The sequence below is a fragment of the Falco biarmicus genome, chromosome 1 (assembly GCF_023638135.1).
Source record: "Falco biarmicus isolate bFalBia1 chromosome 1, bFalBia1.pri, whole genome shotgun sequence".
NCBI lineage: Eukaryota > Metazoa > Chordata > Aves > Falconiformes > Falconidae > Falco > Falco biarmicus.
In genome coordinates, this window is record NC_079288.1 from 110,042,731 (window position 1) to 110,062,354 (window position 19,624).

The 19,624-nt window shown below is 50.6% G+C and overlaps 2 protein-coding genes and 1 long non-coding RNA gene across 5 annotated transcripts; 1 reads left to right on the forward strand and 2 right to left on the reverse strand.

Moving 5' to 3' along the window:
- Window positions 1-640: 640 nt before the first annotated feature.
- LOC130143616 (placenta-specific gene 8 protein-like) lies at window positions 641-5,621 on the reverse strand. Of its 2 annotated transcripts, none has more exons than XM_056326377.1 (4): window positions 2,544-5,621; window positions 1,665-1,809; window positions 1,306-1,430; window positions 641-960 (listed from the first exon to the last, which is right to left on the reverse strand). In XM_056326377.1, exons 1-4 carry the CDS (start codon window positions 2,550-2,552, stop codon window positions 853-855), a joined length of 387 nt encoding a protein of 128 aa, XP_056182352.1. In that variant the 5' UTR covers window positions 2,553-5,621; the 3' UTR covers window positions 641-852. The 2 variants fall into 2 exon arrangements, with proteins under 2 accessions (XP_056182352.1, XP_056182353.1); XM_056326378.1 differs by having other exon boundaries at window positions 2,398-5,621.
- Window positions 5,622-5,752: 131 nt separating this feature from the next.
- Window positions 5,753-9,488, reverse strand: LOC130143615 (placenta-specific gene 8 protein-like). 2 transcript variants are annotated; one of them, XM_056326376.1, is made up of 5 exons: window positions 9,331-9,488; window positions 7,374-7,502; window positions 7,082-7,206; window positions 6,173-6,276; window positions 5,753-5,903 (listed from the first exon to the last, which is right to left on the reverse strand). In XM_056326376.1, coding segments are annotated over exons 1-5 (411 nt in total). In that variant the 5' UTR covers window positions 9,383-9,488; the 3' UTR covers window positions 5,753-5,902. The 2 variants fall into 2 exon arrangements, with proteins under 2 accessions (XP_056182351.1, XP_056182350.1); XM_056326375.1 differs by lacking the exon at window positions 5,753-5,903 and having other exon boundaries at window positions 6,169-6,276.
- Window positions 9,489-10,057: 569 nt separating this feature from the next.
- Window positions 10,058-15,649, forward strand: LOC130159150 (uncharacterized). The gene is made up of 2 exons (XR_008825632.1): window positions 10,058-12,787; window positions 13,341-15,649. It is a non-coding gene; the product is annotated as an uncharacterized LOC130159150 (long non-coding RNA).
- The last annotated feature ends 3,975 nt before the right edge of the window (window positions 15,650-19,624 follow it).

A 19,624-nucleotide genomic window follows, 5' to 3' on the forward strand; every position in this document is an offset into this window, starting at 1 on the left:
AGTGGGCCCGGGTCTTCGCCTTAGGGCGTGTGATTTTTGGTATTACAAAGGGGATAGGTCACTTCTAGGGCAAGGCTAAAGACCATGAGAGCTCATTAATCAGAATTTAACACAAACGGCGCAGTCGAAGTTCTAAGGTTTATGTTGCAAAGACAGAATATTCTTTGTTTTGCCTTTCCCAAGGCTGACTCCCTGGATGAGAAGTCCCTTCATTTGCCATTCCTGACAACTCTAGAGGGTCAGCCTGACCCAAGCTTTGTGCACTTACAGTTAAACACTAAATCAGAGTTTAGCACTACATCAGAGATCAAGAATTCGGGAGTTTAGAGAGCACCTTCACCATCACTCCCGTGCTGCCACCTTTCGTGTCTCAGTGTTGGGTTGGCCCAGGCAGAAACAGGGATGGGTTCAGTGCTCCCAAGCCTCTCTGAGCACAGGGTCACGCTGCCACCAGCTCTGCACACTGCCCATGGCCACAGCAGGCTGGGATTTCATCTTCTTACCCAACTTCGTGGTTTGGTCTGCAAGAGAAAATCTCTACCTGATAACCTCAGCGTTGCTCTGGCTGCGCAGCACATGGGAGTACGGTGCTGGCCTCTGGTGCTGCAGGAGGACACAGAGAAATAAACAGCAACACACAGGCAGGAAGACAAACTGCTTTTTATTCATGATATTATCCAGGGAAGGTGGGGATCAACCACAACCGAGACAAACCCCCTGCGGTGTGTTTCCCAAGGGCCAGGGCAGCAGTAACTCCTGCCCGTAGCGGCTCCACAGCGTGCCAGGGTGCTCTGGGAAACCACTCGGCTCTGTGCAGCAGTGACTTTATAAACCAGTGCCAGCATGTCCAGTTTACCAGAATATGCCCAGCTCCCTCCTCCTGTTGATGTCCCTCTTCAGCTGGCAGAGCGTGCACATGGGGCAGCACATGATGGCGGTGCAGTCATCCAGAATGGAGCCCTGTGGAGTGAGGGACATTGCGTGAACAACCCCTTGCCACATCAGCTTTTACGTGAAAAATAGGAAAAATTCCTGGTTTTCATCATCAGTGCCCCTGGACAGCTCAACCCTGGCCACGCAGCACAGTGCCACTCATGCCCAGTGGGGACCCGGATGAGAGCTCGCAGCATGGATGTGGATGTGTCCCTGTGGCATCCCTTGCTCCCCGCCTGTGCAGCTGCCCATGCAACTCCTGGCCACCACTTTCCCCCTCAGGCACTCCTTTCTGCTCCTTAAGCCCCCTCCACAGCACCCAGCTGGTGGCTGCCACTGCCAACGGGACAGCCCCTGCGGGTGGTCACTCACCGGGATGTTGTATCTGGTGCGGTACAGCGTCCTCATGGCCACGCTGGTCCCGCACAGGCAGCACTCGTTCATGTCCCTGGCCACTTGGCACCCCAGGCAGGGGAAGCAGAAGGCTCCGCAAATACCTGCGGGACGGAGAGAAGACACAGAGGTGCCAAGAAAGAGGAAAGGGGGGAAAGCCAGCTGGGGGTGCAGCTGTAGGAGCCGTGGCTCTTGACCTCAGGAGCTGCTCCACCGCTGGTACCCACAGAAGTGGGGTTTGCAGCAGGGGTGATGCTGCAGAAGGAGCGGGGAAAACAGCAGCAACACACTGTGAGCCAGCACGGGGAGCAAGGGGCGCGTAGTAGTAGTGTACTCACACACGCCACAGTCAGAGCAGCAGTCCAGCAGTCCCGTCTGCCACTTGCCTGCCTGTGGGGCAACGAAAATCTGGGGCTGGACTGTGACCACGTGGTGAGAGGCCATTGCCAGCGCAGGGTCGGGTCCCTCCAGGTAGTTTGTGGTCTGGAAGGAAAAGCCACCAGAGAAGGATGCTGCAGGTGTTTCTGAAGTGGGTGACTTGCTCAGGCTGCTGAATTCAAAGATAGAGAGGGCAGCACAGGTCCCTGAGGGGTCCCTGCTGCCAGGGCACTGCCACCCCCACCACAAAGGGGGGGGCACAGCTCTGCCAGGTGCTGACACTGTCTGTCGTGGCAAAGCGCTCCCCAAAAGCGGCCCCCCACCAAAGGCAGCAGCACCTCATCCCCCTGCCTGTGCAAGCAAAATGTCTCTGTGAAAACAGAATCCTTCTGCTTCAGAGCCTCACTACTTCAATTCAACCCTCTCTTCTCATACTCGGTTCATCTTGCATCGTTATCTGCTTAATATGGTGAGGTTTTTTACACTTACAGTGTCAGAAAGCCACTACAGCTCAATCCTAGCTTTCCTGAGCTCTCATCAGCCACCTTAATTCTGTTCCCTGAGCATCTCAGCCTTTTTGCCTCCCCCTCTCCCTTCCTTCTTCTGCTTTTTGGGGCAGTTTTCAAGGCAGCATCCTTGTCTCTTTGCGTTGCCTTAAGCTCAGTCACCAATACCCATCCTTCCCTCGCTTACCTGTCTATGCCAGTGCCGCCTCCTCCTCTTCCTTGGTTCCCTGGGGCCACCACGCACCCTGGAGCCCACTCCTGCCCATCCTACCCCAGGGAGGGGCTGCAGCCTGCAGCAGAGCTCCTGCTCTGCAGCACTGCCCCCAAACCCACCTGAGCCATTTAACAACTCCACCTGCACCTCCACCTGGGACCCCTTCCCTCCCTGCAAGACGCGGCACCACCCTCTGCCGTTCTCATTTCAGCTTTGGAGCTTTAATTCAAAAATAACATAAAGTCAATAAAACCGAATGTGCTCCCACAGGAGGCCCCATACGGACACGCTCCCTGCCCTGCGGCCGAGCGAGGTGCCACTCCGTCAAGCAGCGTGGGGGTGGGATGCAGGGGCACCCACGCTCCTGCAGCTGCGAGGGCTCTCTCCTCGCTGCTCCCAGCGCACAGCCACAAATCCTCAGCAAAGGAATCATCAGCGGGAAAGCAGCCGGAACGCCGGACCCCCCACTACTCCCCTTTGCCCGGGAGGGTTCCCCAGGGAGGTCCTCTCCAGCCACCACGTCCCTGCACAGCCCATAGGCGTTTCCGCAACGGGCGTTTAACGGAGCGCCTTTGCACAGCTGGTGCCCTGCCTGCCCCCGCCCGGCTCCGACGTGTTTGTCTGGCCTGTCTGGGTGCCAGGGGGGAGGTGTGTGGCTGCCAAGCGCCAAGCAGCCCTCCCCTCCGTGCCCCGGGACTCCCTGCCCCTGTGTGACAAGGGAGCGGCAGTCTCAGCACGGTGGGAGGAGCAAAAAGAAAAAACAGGGAAGCATTTACATTTTGAAGAAAGGGATGGTGGCATTAATAATTGATGGGATAGTTTTCACATCAGAATTACACGGTTACACAGAACTTAAGTATTACACACAAGGAATATGATGGAATAAGTATGTTACTATGTCCAGCACGCAGATGATGCCATGAAGCGCGTTACCTGCACCCAACACCAAAGAGATACAGGCTGTGGCATTGCATTTTTATTGACTATTGCCAAGAGGTGGCAAAGGTGTTGGTGGCTCTCCTAGCCATTCCTGCAGCTCCCCAGCATTTACAGAATGGCCCAGGCACATCTCTGCCATCAGACACAGCCTGCTGCCATACGGCTGACCCTTGATGCCTGGTAGTACACAGAGAGGAAAGGGCATGTTGAATTCTGCTGTAAGAGGGAAGAAAGCTTGTAAAAAGCCTCCAAGTGATTTGCTCGTTACTTTTTTGCAGGCAGCAGAAGCGTGGCTGAGCTGACCCCATCTGAGACACTGGTATCTGCTCCCATGAGGTGACGAGCGGCCTCGAAGGAGGAACCGACAGCTGGCGGGATTGCCTCAGTCACCTGTGCCAAGGGTTAAAAGGCAAAGGTGTTTCTCTGCAGGAGGATTAGGGGCAGGACCCCACCAGCCTCCCACAACGAAGGAGGTGCTCCCCCACCACCAGATAGCGAGATTAATAGCAGCACACAGTGAAAATGCAGCTGAGCAGTGCTCATTGCCCCACAGGCACACTGTGCCCTTTGCAGGCAGGGCTGAGCATGGACTTGCCCCTCCTCTCCCCAAGTACAAGTGCGATGCATCCCTGCGTGGATGGAGGCTGTGGTGTGGAACAGGCAGCTGCCTGGAGAAGCCTCCACCACACGATCATCCCTTGAGTGCCCCCAAATCTACAGCTCCATGGCACCACCAGTGCCGTTGGAATGGCTGATGAGAATAAAACGGATCCTAAGGTCCACACAGCCACATTTCACCGATAACCAGGGTCACAGAGCTGCATTTTGTTACGTACGGGCACATGCACAAACGAACAATACAGTGCAGGTTGCTGTGCTTTACCTCTGCTGCCCACTCCTATCGAGACGCCTGCCAGCAGCACTCAACATGCTGTGCTTTAGCTCTGAAGTAATTTTGCAGGTAGAAAACCTCACCTCCGTTCTTCAGCAACACCACTTCAGCCACAAGCGATTTCCATAGTTCTGTACCACAGTGCTTGCTGAAGTAAAGCCGAGCCACACGTACCTACCGAGCCACCCTTGTCCCAGGAGACGCCTGACTTTTTCCTGGATCTCAGCCTTTATGTGCTCTGGGTGCTCCCTGGCAAACAACCTTTGCACCCCCTGACTCAGAGACCAGATGCCAGCTTAGGTGCTGCTTTGCATAATTGCAGCTTCCCTGCAGAAGGCTGCTGGCTGCAACCTTGCTGCTGCTTCAGCCAGGCTCCTGCTGCCCCTCCCGCCTTTCCCCACCTGCATCCCACAGGCCCAGAGCCCCGGGGGGACACTGCGCTGTTGGTAGCAGTTTTCAGAGAAGGATGGTTTCCTTTCAGGCTCCTGCTCTGCCTTAAGTGACCTGATGCTGGAGGTGCAGTGCCTTCCCTTCGTTAAACCTGAGCATCAGCAAGCACCGACAAAATCATACCACTTTGTGCTGGGATGAGGCGGCAGCATGGTGTTTCTCTCTCCCCCTCTCTGCTTTCCTGGCCTTTACCTCTCTTAGGCTGAAAAATGCAGTTTTCTGTATTTCCAGGGATCATCCACAGAATTGTCTGGTCTGTCTGGGGCTTAGGCAGGTGGGAGTGCCGCTGTACGGACCACCCCACAGCGCTGACAGAGCCTCCGCTGCCCCTTACCAGGTCTCTGGTGAAGGCAGAAAGGAAAAAAAACCACCCATATTTTCCTCGGAGAAAGAGAAGCTGGAGGAGATTTGTAGGGATCAAAAATCCTTTAGCATCTCTCCAAGAGTGAGGGAGAGAGGCTGGATGTAACGACTGCCTTTGGATGGAGAGCATACCACTAACAGCCCAGCGCCCGCAGGCGTGCTCTGCCTGCCTGTGGCCAGGTGGCCAGGAGGCAGTGGCGCTGGCCCATGGAGAAGACATGGCCAACCCACAGCCCAACCAGGTCTTTAATCACAGGAGAGTGGGAGTTCTTGTTGGGGGTCCCCAAGGGAGCACGTCTCTGCAATGCAGGAAGTGGGCTGGTGCCAGGCAGCCAAAAATCCCGGTGGCTTTATGTTCAGAGAGGTAGGAGTGATCAGCAGCACCAGGCAGCCACTTGGGCCACTGCAGCAGGGACAGCTCTGAGTGTGGCCTGCAGCCATTACCTACCTGCAGGAAGCCCAGAAGTCACTTTTCCGAGTCTTACAACTTGCATGAGCAACATCGACTCCTCCCGTCTATCAAACATCCTTTCTAGAAGCTGAGCAAGTATCAAAACACTAGTGAGAACCTCCCTCTGCAGCGAGCGCAGGGAAATCTTAGCTGCACAAGGGGCTGCTGAGATGGACAGAGCAGGAGAAGGACGGCTGCTCTCAGGTGGTGCAAGAGTGACACATACACAGGCAGGAAGACAAATTCTGCTGTTTATTCATATTACCCAGGGAAGGGGGAGTCAACCGCAAAGACAACCCCCCCGCGGGGTGTTTTCCCAAGGGCCAGGGCAGCAGTGACTCCTGCCCACAGCGGCTCGGCAGGGTGCAGCGAGGATGGCAGCATCTGCAAGGGGACAGGAGAGGAGGGTCAGGAAGCATGGCCGTGCCTCACCACACCGTGTGTGTGTCCCCAGTCCTGCCCCCACAGTCCTACACAAGGTTCCCAGCAACGTTTCGCTGTGGGACAGGTCACTCTTGTCACCTGCCCATGGCCATTTCCCCAGGGCAGCAACCCTGTGCCTTAGGTCAGGTGTTGGCAGGAGGGACCCCAGGAAGCTGCTCGGCTGTGTGAGGCAGCAGCTTGACAAACCAGTGTCAGCACACCCAGCTTACCAGAATATGCCTATCTCCCTCCTCCGGTTGATGTCTCTCTTAATTTGGCAGACGGAGCACACGGGGCACCACAGGGTGATACAGAAGTCAGAGCAAATGGACCCCTGTTAGGAAGAAATTGGTTAGCGATGGAGGCTCCCCAAAAGCCACATTTCATCCAAGGAATGTTAATTACATTCCACTCTGTGTGCCCTTTGTTTCCTGAGCAGCAGGCAGTAAAAACTGGGGGTGGGGGGTGGGGATGTTGAACCCACAGCCAGGGGAAAGGAGGGGGAAAGCCCTCTCTGCAGGCTGCAGGTAGCTGTGTATCTTTCAGCATCTGAGGTTGAGACCTGGGAGGGGAAATGCACACAAAAAGAGTCAGTTTGGGTAAACTGGACTTGGGCCACCATGATTTGCACTGGGGACGGCACTAGCCCACCATGGGAAGAAACCACTTCACATATGTACAGTGTGTGAATGTCCACCTTTCTCCTGCATCTGATTACAGGTGTTTATCTGTTCAACTGACTTAATCTGTTCTTTAGTCTGCCCACCTTTATCTCAAATCTTTCCCATCTTTCAGAGCTTGGGGATGCCATGGGGAAGCAGTGGCTGAGGCTCTGCGAGCCGCTGTGGCTGGCGGCAGCTGGCGGCAGGCCATGTGCTCCCGGTGCGGGGTGCGGGGAAGGAGCTGCGTCTTGATTAACGCTTGTTGTTGGACACCAGCCCAGGGATCAGTATGGCCAAGGGCATTCCAACCACTGTCCTGCGCTCCTGACATCAGTCGGGATATGAAAGTGAAACTCAGGGCGAGCGGGGAGTGCTGCTGCCCCACGCTCATCACTGATGTGGGGAGAGAGAGGGGGGACTCGGGGCACCTTGACTTTGAACCTCACAGCACAGTGAGGGAGCAGGTTAACCACTCACCGGGATGTTGTATCTGGTGCGGTACAGCGTCCTCATGGCCACGCTGGTCCCGCACAGGCAGCACTCGTTCATGTCCCCGGCCACTTGGCACCCCAGGCAGGGGAAGCAGAACATCCCGCAGCAGCCTGGCAGGGGGAGAGATGCAGCAGCCGGTGAGGCTCTTGCCTGCCAGCCCGGCACCGACAGCACTGCCGACCCCAGCAGCAGGGGCCAGGAAAGTGGCCCGAGAGGGCTTGGGACCAAGTGCAGCACGTTACTGCAGCTGAGGGATGGGACCACCCGAGGCACTTACAGACGCCGCAGTCGGTGCAGCAGTCCATCAGCCCTGTCTGCCAAACGTTCCTTGAGGCAGCAGGCATGGACATGCTGTACTGCGGCTGCACTGTCACGACGGATGGCAAGGCCATTCTCCGTTGCTCTTCTGAAAGAGACAGGAGGGGAAGGGGACAGCTGGTGAAAAAACTGCGGTCGATCTTATCCCCCACTGAGCTAGTCACCATTGATTGCTCTTCAGCTGGCAGCCTTTCGCCCAGCTCCCCTGCTGCTGCTGGAGGTGATAGAGCATAACCATCTTACCTGCACTTGTGTCATTTCAAGGTGTTTGCATTTTATCCAGCCTTCAAAACACATCATGTCATTGATGTTTCCCACTCCAGCCCAGAAAGGCTTCACTAGCGCTTAAACGATTTCCCTTGTGCCAAGCAGGGTTGGGCAGCGAGCCCCAGCTAAAGCCAGTGACTCGGGCATTGCAGTTGTTGAACTTGGTCTACTTTACACAAGATTACATATTTTATACACGATTGCTTCAGCACGGCTACAAAGCGTGCAGGAAGCAGCCGTGATACCACATTTCCTCGTAAGGAAGCCAGGCTCCACAGCAGGGGGGTACAGCAGAAAACAAGTATCTCCGGTTTCTCATCACCGAGAGCCAGAAAGGCAGGAACCCAACACTACATCCCAAGCCCGAATCCCGCTCCTTGCCTGCCCATGATTAAGCAAGGTTGAGAAGGTTAAGCAACCTTGAGCAGCAGTAAGGCTCGGGGCTAAAAAAACCCAGCAACAAACCCCCAAATATCTATGCTTCTATTCTTCCAGCCAAGTAAAAGACAGCACAAAACATTCTTAAATAACAATTAAAAACAAGTTTTGCCCTGAGGCCAAGTTCTTCTATGCACAAATAGATGAAAGGAGCAGGGGGAAAAAAAATAATCGATAAACTTCCTGCTCACATTTGTTGAGGCTTTTTGGTACAAATCAGGGTAGCGTGGTTTTTTTCATACTAGAAACAGCAGCTTGGCAAAAGCAGAAACCGAGCTGCGGGGTGGCCAGGCTCCTCCCCATCCCGCTCCGCTCCTCAGCTCAGAAGCCAGAACAGAAACTAAAACCAAGTGAGCAATGCTGGGGGGGGGGGGGGGGAGGGGGGAAAGGGGACGGGGGACGGACCACCGTGATGATGACCCTAATCTCATTCCTTTGGGGCAACACAGACTCCTCCAGAAATCCCACTCCCAGCTTTACCCGGCAGCGCACGCCAGCCTGCAAGCCCGGTGCGAATGCGGCCAGAGGCAGCATCCTGTATGTGTCCAGAGGGAAACTGGGAGCGTGCGATGCCTCCCAGCGCTTCCCTCCACCACCCCACCGCAATGCTGCTTTCTCTACTTTCTACTCTTTTACAAATGCACAGCATTCTGCATATGGGTAGTATTCTCATGCTTCTCTCTTAACCGCAAGCATTAATGAAGAAGCTGTAACATGAAGGTGCTTGTCACCAGCAGCACGCCCCATAAAAAAGGACAGTAAATATACAGATGGGGCAGCAATGCATAAAAGTGACTGACATCCAAGGTTCTGGCATGCCAGCAGCTCCATCCAGCACATCCTTAGAGCCTACCAGTAAACACATAAAGCTAAGCAGCCTTACTGAGAGGAATTCGGTCTTGAGCACCCAGGTAGGCAAGAAAGAGCCCAATTTAAACAGCAAAGGACCAGCCAGATTCCTTTAATACAGTCACACAATTCTGGTAGCAGGAGAAAGCAGCAAAGAAGTAATAACCTCTCCATAATCCAGCTTTTAAGCACAGCTTTTTAAAAGCATCCCCCTTCCCAAAGCAGCATTTACCATCTATTTTGCTTTAAATTACATGCTGAGCAGAAGGAAAAAAAAAATTAAAATCTCTGCTTTTGCACTTTTACCCCACTCTTCCCATCCTAGCAAGTTTTTACTATTTCCATGCTTTAAAAGAACTAACCTTGTGGTGAGCAGCTTCTGTCGGTGCAGGCTTCCTTGCTGGCTGTGACCATGCACAGAGAGATTCTGGGGAAGATGAAACGAAACTTTCTGTTGGAGGCTTTTATTGCAGCCAGTGAGCAAGTTTTACGGTGGGAGGTAACTGTAGGGGGAGGTCGGGAGCGGTGCCCTGTCCTTATGGCTGCAGGCCTAACACATGTGCAGAGCATGTTTTTAATTCTTTTTCTGTTTTCCCAGAACTAAATGATAGACTGGCATTTATCTTTTAAAAACATGGTTGCATGCATATTGTCTTATTTCCTTAACTCTGTGTGCACGTGGTTGTTGTTCAGGGGAGAACAGCACTGAATAATTGATGTGCATTTGTTGGGATAGATGTTATTCCAAAATTTTTCCCCAAAGCAGCAGCATACTTCTTGGATCTCAGAGCAGGCTACATGAAGAACACCTCAGGGTGCTTTTCTTCAAGGGCTTGTGCAGACCTTTCACAACCAGGCTTGGGCAATGGTGGGTGGGCAGTGTGGCAGTGGAAGGGGGCTGTGGCAAGGGGTCCTATGGGGCCGGAACGTCCCTGTGGTGCCCAGCACAGCCCCAGCCCGTGGTGCTGGGGCTAAACAGGATGCTCTCAGCCAAGTCCAGCCACAGCTGAACCCACCGCCATCAGGAGTGGCTCCCTGTGGGTCAGCAACCTGTGGGATGACACTGTGATGGGGGGAAGCCCCAGCCCCGACTGTCCTCCTCCACTTTCATTCAGCCCCAGGTAAGGAGGCAGCAGGACAGCATGGTACCTTTGCTTTTAATCCCTTCCATCTGCAGCAAGTGTGCTCCCTGCTCCTTCTTAGGGATGCATTTGCATTTTCATTTCTGAATTAGTAAATACACCCCACGTGGAGGCTACAATAACCGAGCTGATGTCCCTAAGACATGATTCCCCATGTCACAAGCCATGTAGCCCAGCTACTGTAAAATTAACTGCCCTGGTGGGATGAGGAGGAGAATCAGAAAAAAGGTAAAACTTGTGGGTTGAGATAACAATTTAATAATTGAAATGTAACAGTAATCGTGTTAGTAATAGTAGTAGCAATATAATGATGAAAAGGAGAGAGAAAGAGAGAGGAATAAAACCCAAGGGAAAAATAACAAGTGATGTACAATAGTTGCTCCCCACCCGCTGAGCGATGCCCACCCAGTCCCCCAGCAGCACTCAGTGCCTCCCAGCCAGCTCCCACCAGTTTACATACTGAGCGTGATATTCTGTGGCACAAAATATCCCTTTGGCTGGATGGGCTCAGCTGTCCTGGCTCTGCTCCCTCCCACCTTCTTGTGCCCCTCCTCACTGGCAGAGCATGGGAAACTTGGAAAGTCCTTGATTCAGAGTAAGCACCACTTAGCAACAACTTCACATCAGTGTGTTATCAACATTATTCTCACACTAAATCCAAAACATAGCATTGTAGCAGCTACTAAGAAGAAATTTAACTCTATCCCAGCTGAAAGCAGGACAATGCCCCAAATATTTAACTGCTCATGCCCTGTGCAAGTCACTGACAGTTTTGGATGCATGGCCACAGTTTGTGGAGAAGCTGTGACACCAGGACAGCAGGTCTTGTTTCCCAAAATGACACACAGAGTGGGTCTGAGCGGCCACTTGCCGGGAAGCGATGTAAGTTAAAGCATCCTGCATGAAGTGCTGATTCTGCATTTTCCTTCTGTCTCACCAAGGACAAGAACAGAAGAAGGAGAAGTTCAGGTTAAAGTGCAATTTGCCAGCTTTGTCAAGAGGCCAGGATTTATTTAGGTGGAGCCTTTTTACCAACAGTGCTGATGAGATTATGGTAAATCATGTGATACATGAAATGCTCCCCTTGGCTTCCAACGGCTCCAAAGGATAACTGTGGCTGCCCCTGCTTTATTGTGGGGCTGCCTGCCTGACCCCTGGCTCGACTGTACACTCTTCCTCCCCCACACACCCCCCTAAAAAAAAAGCATTGCAAGAGGCTGAGGGAATTGAGGTTTGTAAAAAGTTGTAGTTTAGCAGGTATTTTCTAGAAGAGGAGATACCTGACATCCCAACAGCTAGCTAGACTAGGCTCATGCAAAATGCCAGCTAGCCTAGGAGTCTGCTGGGGACGGAGGGAAACTGGAAACTGAAATGCATGGTTGGTATGGGAGATAACACATTATGAAAAAGCTCATCAGCAACATTTAAAGTATTTTAATAGTCTGTCCTTTATTCAGAGCTGGAGTGACACTGACTGTCTGAGCAGCCAGGCCCTGCAAGGGCTATTCTTCTGTGGGAAAGCAGCCCACTCCCACTTGCAATCCTGACGCATCACAGTGTGACTGCCCTTTGTCACCCTGAGAAAACAGCATCACCAACATCCACCTCAGCTCGTTCCCTTCACCTGGCATTTAGGTCAGACAAAAAGCCCTGCAAAAATCTCACCAGTGAAATCCAAACACAAACTCCTGAAACTTGCAGCGAGAACATCATCACCCTCACCCCGCGCCAGCCAGGAGCACTGGGTGACTCCCACTGCAGATGCCCTGGCTCCTGCCTGGAGCTCACCACGGGGACCGGCCGGGCTCTGCCAGTGACTGGTGGCCACAGGCCCTTTGTGTGTGGCTTCTCTGCGTCCATGAAGTGGCCCTGTGGGGAGATGGGCAGTCGGCTGCAGAGCACACCTCTCTTAGCCACAGCAAGACAACAAAGAGCAAAACATCTCAATAGCTAGGAAGAAAGGAAACGTACTAACAAAACCAAACCTGTAACGTCTTTTTCCACATGGTAAGAATAAAAATGATTTCCAAGCAGACAATGGAAAAACTTAGCTGAAATTAACATTCACCAATTAAATCTGTATTATGGTAAATGCCATTTCAATAAAGATTCAGGAATATAGATTAAAAAACCTCCCTGACCACATTTTTGCTTTCTCTACAAAAAGCAAAGCATAAATTACTCAGCCTACCATTGTCTTTTACAGAGAAGTGGCAACCAGACACTAGTTGATCCCAGTTTATGCTGATATCACCCACGTGCAAACATTCCCACCTGTTCCGTGTACCATTTGAAACAACTCCATCACGCAGCTTAAAACACTACCGCAGATGAGCAAAGCCACCTTCCCCAGCACGCTGCCTCGTGCTCCTTGTCACACCAACCCTGGCATCTCCAGTGGCAAGGAGTGGGCTCATTTCCAGCGAGCCCACTGTGAGCTGGGGGGGCTGCTTGGCAGAGGAGGGGGCCTGGGGGACTCTCTCCAAAGCTCTGGTCTCACCAGTTCTTTCAAGAGGCAGAGTAACAACCTCAGGGCTTCAACCGGGTTTTGTTTCAGACACAGAGAAGGGCTCCAGTGGCTGAAACTGGGTTTTTTTTCCAGATGTCTGGGCTGATTCAATGGAAGAGCACCTCTCCCCCGAACCTTGCCTTCTTCTCACAACTGGGAGTGACTCAGGTGAAAGGAAACCCCCTGCAGCTACAAAAGCTGGAGGAGAAAGGAGCTGAGCAAGCGCTAGGGGAAATTTTCACAGCCCTTAGAAATACGGCTGACGGTCAGGTCCACATCTCACCAAAACCAAAGCAACTGCAGTTGGTGCAAGGAGAGAGCTGTTCCCTGCCCACACCTGTGCATCCCTCGTCCCTCCCACACCAGGGACACGGCACACCCTGGAGTGGGTCCACCTAGCTGACTGGTCAGACAGAAAACAGCATTGGGGTTACGGCTGGGGGGTGCATTGCCACTGGGGTCCCTGGTCCTGCAGACACCCAAACACGAGGTCCGACACACAGTGGGGAGCTCACTGCCAGGGCCCAAGGGTGTCGCAGACTTTGCAGCAGCTTGCAGCCACAGTGCCTGAGACCTGAAGGAAAGTAGCAGAAGTGGTTTCACATCCACATCTGGTCACACGCAGGCTTGGGCAAAGGTTTGTCACAAGATGCTTCACGCAGCCTGGCTGAGCTTCTGCTTCCTGCGCTTACCGTCTTGTTTTTTCTCACCATCCTTTCAGCAGTGCCACCCTTCTTCCAGGCCACTTCACCTACAGGACAATGCCTTCTGGGAATCAAACTTCATCTCAGGAGCTCAGGAAGTAAAGAACAACTAAGGTAAAAATCAACAACCAAATCAACCCTCTTGTAACTAGAGTAGTCCAACTTGTTTGTTTTGCTCCTTCATTAATACCCAAACTCAAAAATTCACAGACTTGCACCTGCGCACAAGCAGAAGAGCTACCAGAAGCTGCAAGTGCAGGTCTTCTTGTCCCCATCCTTGTCCCCAGGCAGTGCTGGGAAGCAGAAGAACCTCAGCTCTTGGGCCAGCTCCAGACGCTTTTATGGATAAGCTGACCTGTGCCTCCCTCCCAGCCTGGATGTGCGCTCTGTGCCATTTCTATGGCCTCCCAGGAGTGTCACCCCAAGCTGACAGCTGCTGCCACCACATTGCAGGGGACAGTGGACCTTACCTTCTCATGCCCCTTGTGTCCAGCACACATGATGCCCTTGCTTTAACCTGATGGCGCTGTGAGGAGCAGCACGTTAGCCCAACAGGAGCAGGAGCTGACTGAACAGCACACATGATGCACCACAAAGTTAATCCAACATTAACCAAGGTGTGGGCAAAATGACCTCCAACACGCTTTGCAACAGAATTTGACTTGCGATAAGCGCTTTTTAAATGTATCATGTTACTTAGCAGAATGAGTTATTCTTTTGATTCCAAAGGGCCTTTACTACTGAATAACAGATGCTTTTTAAGAGAGATGGGAGAAGGCAATGTGTGTTCAACTGAGGGGGATTGTAGAAGAATGGCTGCAGAAGCATGGCCTTAGAATCTCTGAAGATCTGCACAATCCAGGCCTGGTATTAGAATAGGCCTGCAATCAGAATTGTACTGAAGTTGCTGTGCTGAAGTTAACGAGAAAGGTGGCCTTGAGCTATTCTTGAGTCCTGAGACCAAGTAATTACGTTGTGCCAACAGGCCGTGGCTGTAACAAGATACAGCTGCTGGGAAAGCAGGTGCAGGGCCAAGAAAGATGGGGACCGGTATGGGAAAATAGGGAGTAACAAACTACAAGGCTGAAGCACAGCAACACAATTAGCTACGTGGATAGAATGCTTATTTTAGTCATGATAATTAGGGGTGTGAGAACCGCGCGCGTTTAGAGACTACTAACCAGTTACATTTCTGCTTTACGAATATGCATGTGTATCGGTTCTATGTAAGTAGTGTTAGAAACTGATAAAGTTGAGCAAGGTGCATAACTCATATTGAGCGTCTTCTTGACTCCGGCGAACCCTTCTTCCAACAGGGGATGATGTGCAAGAGGGGGAAGCCGCGTGGCTCTGCACCTGCTGCGGACACGTGACAAGTTGTATTCGGAGGAGAGCTTTGCTCACCTTCAGTTCGATGGCAGCCTTGTTTCTCCCCTCTGTGTGCACGTGATGCCTCTTGCGGACGATGGCATTTCTTCCCTGTGATTTCATCAACCCGGCACCCAACATGCTGAAGTTCTGAGGCCTGAGCAACAAGCCCTGAGCCAAAGCTGACCTCTAGATGAACCCACCAACCAAATGTTATGTATATATATAGTTATATATATATATATTTAGTATCTGATCATTAGAAAAATATGCATAATGATTAGTGAACTCTCTATGATCACTAGTGAAAGTTGTAGCTTAGATAAAATACAATCATCACTGAAGACACAGAGCATCCTTCCTTGCTTAGAAGCAGGTAGTCAAGGCCATGAAACCAGATATATGGCCCAGTTTGCAAACTGGCGGTTAAAATCAAGTAGATACAGGGAACTCCATTGGTTCCTCCCTGTCCTGGTTTCAGCTGGGATGGAATTAACTTTCTTCTTAGTGGCTAGTACAGTGCTGTGTTTTGGCTCTGATGTGAGAACAATGTTGATAACACACTGATGGTTTTAGTTGTTGCTGGGTAATGTTATACACTAAGTCAATAATTTTTTGGTTTCTTGGGCCTTGCCAGCCAGAGGGCTGGAGGGGCACAAGAAGTTGGGAGGGGACACAGCCAGGACAGGTGACATGAACTAGCCAAAGAGGTATTCCATACCATGGGACATCATGCTAGGTATATAAACTTGGGGGGTTAGCTGGGGGGGATCATTGCCTGGGGACTGGCTGGCCGGGTGGTGAGCAGCTGTGCTGTGCATCTCACTTGTTTTCCTTTCTCCCTTTTCCTTTGGATTTTATCCTTTCCCCCACCTTTCCATTATAATTGTTATTCTTATTATTATTGTTGTTCTTACCTTTTTATTCTGTTTAAATTATTAAATTGTTCTTATCTCAACCCTTGTTTCCAGTTCTCCTTCCCACCCCTCCAGGTGTGGGGGAGTGGACAAGCGGTTGCGTGGTGCTTGGTTGCCAGCCGGGCTTAAACCATGACACTGGCCAGGCTTTGGTGGGGTCTAAGAGAGTGCAACCAGATGCTTCTGCATTTTAAATTATGTGAGCTTGTTTATTCAACAGCATAAAAGCTCTTACAGCGACTTTGGAGACCTCACCTGCAAGCAGATGCACTGCGTAGGACCTCCCAGTTGTTGGGAAAGGTTCGCCAAATCCTCGCTGTAACCAGGGCTCCCCAGTAACTGTGGATCTGGGTGATGGTGAAGTATTAGAGCAATTGCTGACATGTCTTTCTAAACCACTATAGTCTGTCATATGCAGTAGTGATTAGGTGCATTGCCTTGTCTTGTTTTATTCTTGCTGTATTACTTCACTTACTATTTTATTGTTTTAAATGTAAGTGAAGATCAGTTCACTTCTTTACCTTGGTGTCTGTATCCTTGGTGCTGACCCCATCTATTGGCAAAACACGTTTACCCTGATAGCCTCTTATGGTGGCTTCCTATGTGTTTCAAGTCCAGTTTGCTGAATCACATTCTGATTACCTTGGCATAAATAAATCTGCACTGAGCAGCTCGAACTCTTGAGGGCAACTTCTTGGTCCCCCTCTGCACTGCCACTGATTTCTTGAGCAAGGTCTGAAGGCAGCAGATACAACAATCACTGCCTTTGCACCTACTCCGTAGTGGATGGCTTCCTTGCGCAGATGTTCCAACGTCTCAGAGGACGCCTGACAGCACAGCAGCTCAACTGGTTGCCAGGTTATGCTGGTGGCAGGCCACCTGTGGAGAGTACCCTCACCAGATGAAGCGCCAGCAAGCGACGAACCTGTGGGTGCCAAAGTTGAGCAACCCCGTCTTAATCAACTTTTTGCCTGGGAGAGGAGGTATGCACCGTGACACCGGACATCCCGCCTGTCCTTTACCCTGCCAAAAGCAACCTCAGCCCCATCAGCCTCACGGACGACCTGCGCTCATGCAGCCTTGGCTTTCTGCCCTGGGTCTTGCCCTCATGCAGGAAGGAGACAGGAGACCTCCCAGCTCCTCTGCCTGACAGGTAACGGTCAGCGTGACACTTCTTCCAGCGACCTGTCAAATCTTCCATTTTTTGCACTACTGCACCCACTGTGTGGTGTCATGCATGCAGAAGTCAGGGGAAAAAGAAAAGCATCGTGCAAATTCTTTAAGGTCCCTTCCAATCAATGCTTAAATAAAGCAGAACAGTAATGCAGGTATTGCCAAAACATATATTATGGTATACATAAAGCCTGTGCTTTCCTTCATTTTTCTCTCAAATACTTTTATTTCCATTTATGTGTTTCCTGAAAAAGTGGTTAATAGCGTGACAGCATTCGATGGAAAATAAACTCTGATGAAGCCAGAAAATATTTGGCCATGCTACAGCAAGACAGCCAACACAAAATGCACATAGGTCTTTCTATTAAGCAACCACTTCACATTCTCGAAGTTTCTCCTCAAAACAGTCCCCTCGTTCTGTGCATGTGCTGTTGCCTGTAGGGTTAACTTGAAGATAAAATTATTTCCCTTCAATATACTTTTCATTCAGAGCTGAACAATACTTTGACACCAGTCCAAGAAAACAAACAAAAGTACTGTGGAATGGCAAGCAGTTTCTTTCCCCCAGCCCTCTCAGCTTGTTACTAACTTGGTTCTGTTCCTTTATGCAGTTGAAGCAACATATTTTATATTAAGCATTTCTCCTCTTTACCTGTCATATCCAAGAAGCTCTGCAATTTGGAGGAAGTGCTAGCGTGAACATTTAGGGGTGGGTTTGGTTTTCTTTTATTCTTCATTAGGGTAAGGATTTCCACTCACTCTTCCAGAAATTAAAGCTGTATTTTTAATAGTTTGAACTTGACATTTGAACAGTATTTTTCATTGTTGGTTTTGTTTTGTTTTGTTTTTTATTTATATCAGACCTCTTCCTGCTTAGCTCAGACAAAACCATGTGTGTACAGCTGCCTGGCCAGGGATAGGGGGAAGGTGGTTTTATTTTTAAACACCACCATCCAGGAAAAGAAAAGTGCTGTAAAACCAGCGAGGTTTTTTGCTATTTCATTTGTAATTCTGGTACTGTACCTAGCACACACCGTGTTAAAATTTGCTCTGGCCTTTTGCCTTCATCACAAACTACAGGGAGGCACTGCAGGGAACTCCCCCCCCATACGCCAAGAGCCTTCAGCTAATACTGAAACTTCACATTATCTATGGCCGGTTAACAGCCGCATTTTTTCTTGTTAGCTTTGTTTTGAAGCTTAAACAGATCTCTCCTGATATTTGCACTGTGATGTGTTTAGAAACTAATGGCCCTTTCCCTGCTTTCACCAAAAGGAAAAAAAAGAAGCAGTACCCACAAAATATATTCTTCTGCTTCTGTTTACCAGTCCTTCCTCACAGTGGTTGTGCTTTCAGCTAACCACAATGCCATGCTGGTACAGGCGATGGGTTATCTTGACTTTCAGCCAGCTTTTTAGTGACTCCCGGCCACAGGATGCTCTGATCTTTCCACAAACTGACACACCTTTCTGACTTCGAGCCAAGCCCCCTCTTTGTTCCCAAGCCAGGCTACCAGTGGCCATCGCTATGCTTGACCAACTGACCTGGTGATCTCCTGCAGCCGGACTGCCTTCCAGCCACGCTGGCTGTCCCATGCCCTCTGTCCCATGCTGTCTGCACACCACAGCTCCTGAGCTAGGTGCCTGCAGTGCACACTTTCCTGAAATTAGAGGGAGAGAAAAATCTGACCTGCTTACGTTCATTGATACCACATTTACCAAGAGATATACAAATAGCAAAATGCAGGGACATTTGCCTTGGATGACCTTATGGTGAATCCCTGCCCCTGGCAAAGGCGAGTGTGAAAGCTCCTGTGTGCCACTGCCCCAAGAGGGCTTCTGAGTCAAAGATCCATCCCCACTCTGAAGGGCAGCCAATGCCTTGGCAACCCCTCCCCGTACCTCTGCAGGACTCTAAATACATACCGCTACTCCTGGGCAACAAGCTGGTGTTGTTCTGATGTACTTTTCTATGAAGTACAATGGGAGCACAAAAAGGCAAGTGTGTGTGTTGGTTACGGAGTTTTCTGTTTCACCAAGCATCTGCTGGCATTTCACGTTGCTTTTGCAAGGCACATTTGACCTTCCTGCTGCCTCCAAAAGCATTTGTTATCTCAACAGCCTGTGGAGGAACATTGGAAAAGGAAGGGGAGGAGAAATGCAACATTTGGCGTTGGAGGAGACTCTTCCAGCAGACGTTGTTTATTTGTGCAAAAGCACACTAGCTAATAATGAAGCTGTTGCTCAGAAATAGGTATATTTGAGAATTTTTTGACAGACTGTATCTAAATACAGCAGATAAGACTCTTTCTGAAGATTTGGAATAGAATAGCTTGGGAATGGAAGAAGATATGCATATGTACCGGCCAGCAGATACAAACAGGGTTTTAGCTAGAAAGCAGTTCAGCCTTTGTCTCTTTTGCACTTAAAAACACACTTACTTCTGTGTTTTAATCACAAAATGCTCAAGCAGATAACTCAGTATCTGCTCAGTATTATAGCCTAGAACCTAAACCTTTCTTCAGTTTTCAGGCAATGAACCTAAAATACAGCTATGGTATATCTTTGTAAAATGCATTTCCAGATGAGTTTGGAAACACTCCACAGAAAACATGCAATAATTTTCAAAAAAGATCTGCTGTGACCAAAGCCACTGACTCATCATATGTTTTCTCATTTCCCTGCAACAGGAACTTCTTCACCGGTTCACCGTCATCAGTAACACAAAACTAGTTAGCGAACCCTGAACACACAGCTCTGGACTGCAATGTCTCTCAGACATATAGGTTTAAATAACCTTAAAATATGATACCCATCTTCAGAGTTAGAGCAGTACGCAGCCTA

Bases quoted from the DNA above. Each gene is read 5' to 3' on its own strand.
- LOC130143616 (XM_056326377.1), bottom strand. The intron at 1,431-1,664 runs GTGAGTACACTA...TCCGTCCCGCAG, and splicing joins CTGCTCTGACTGTGGCGTGT to GTATTTGCGGAGCCTTCTGC. The intron at 961-1,305 runs GTGAGTGACCAC...CTCACTCCACAG, and splicing joins GCACCAGATACAACATCCCG to GGCTCCATTCTGGATGACTG.
- LOC130143615 (XM_056326375.1), bottom strand. From the start codon at position 9,382: ATGGTCACAGCCAGCAAGGAAGCCTGCACCGACAGAAGCTGCTCACCA. The intron at 7,503-9,330 runs GTTAGTTCTTTT...TGTCTCTTTCAG, and splicing joins CAGAAGCTGCTCACCACAAG to AAGAGCAACGGAGAATGGCC. The intron at 7,207-7,373 runs GTAAGTGCCTCG...TCCCCCTGCCAG, and splicing joins CTGCACCGACTGCGGCGTCT to GCTGCTGCGGGATGTTCTGC.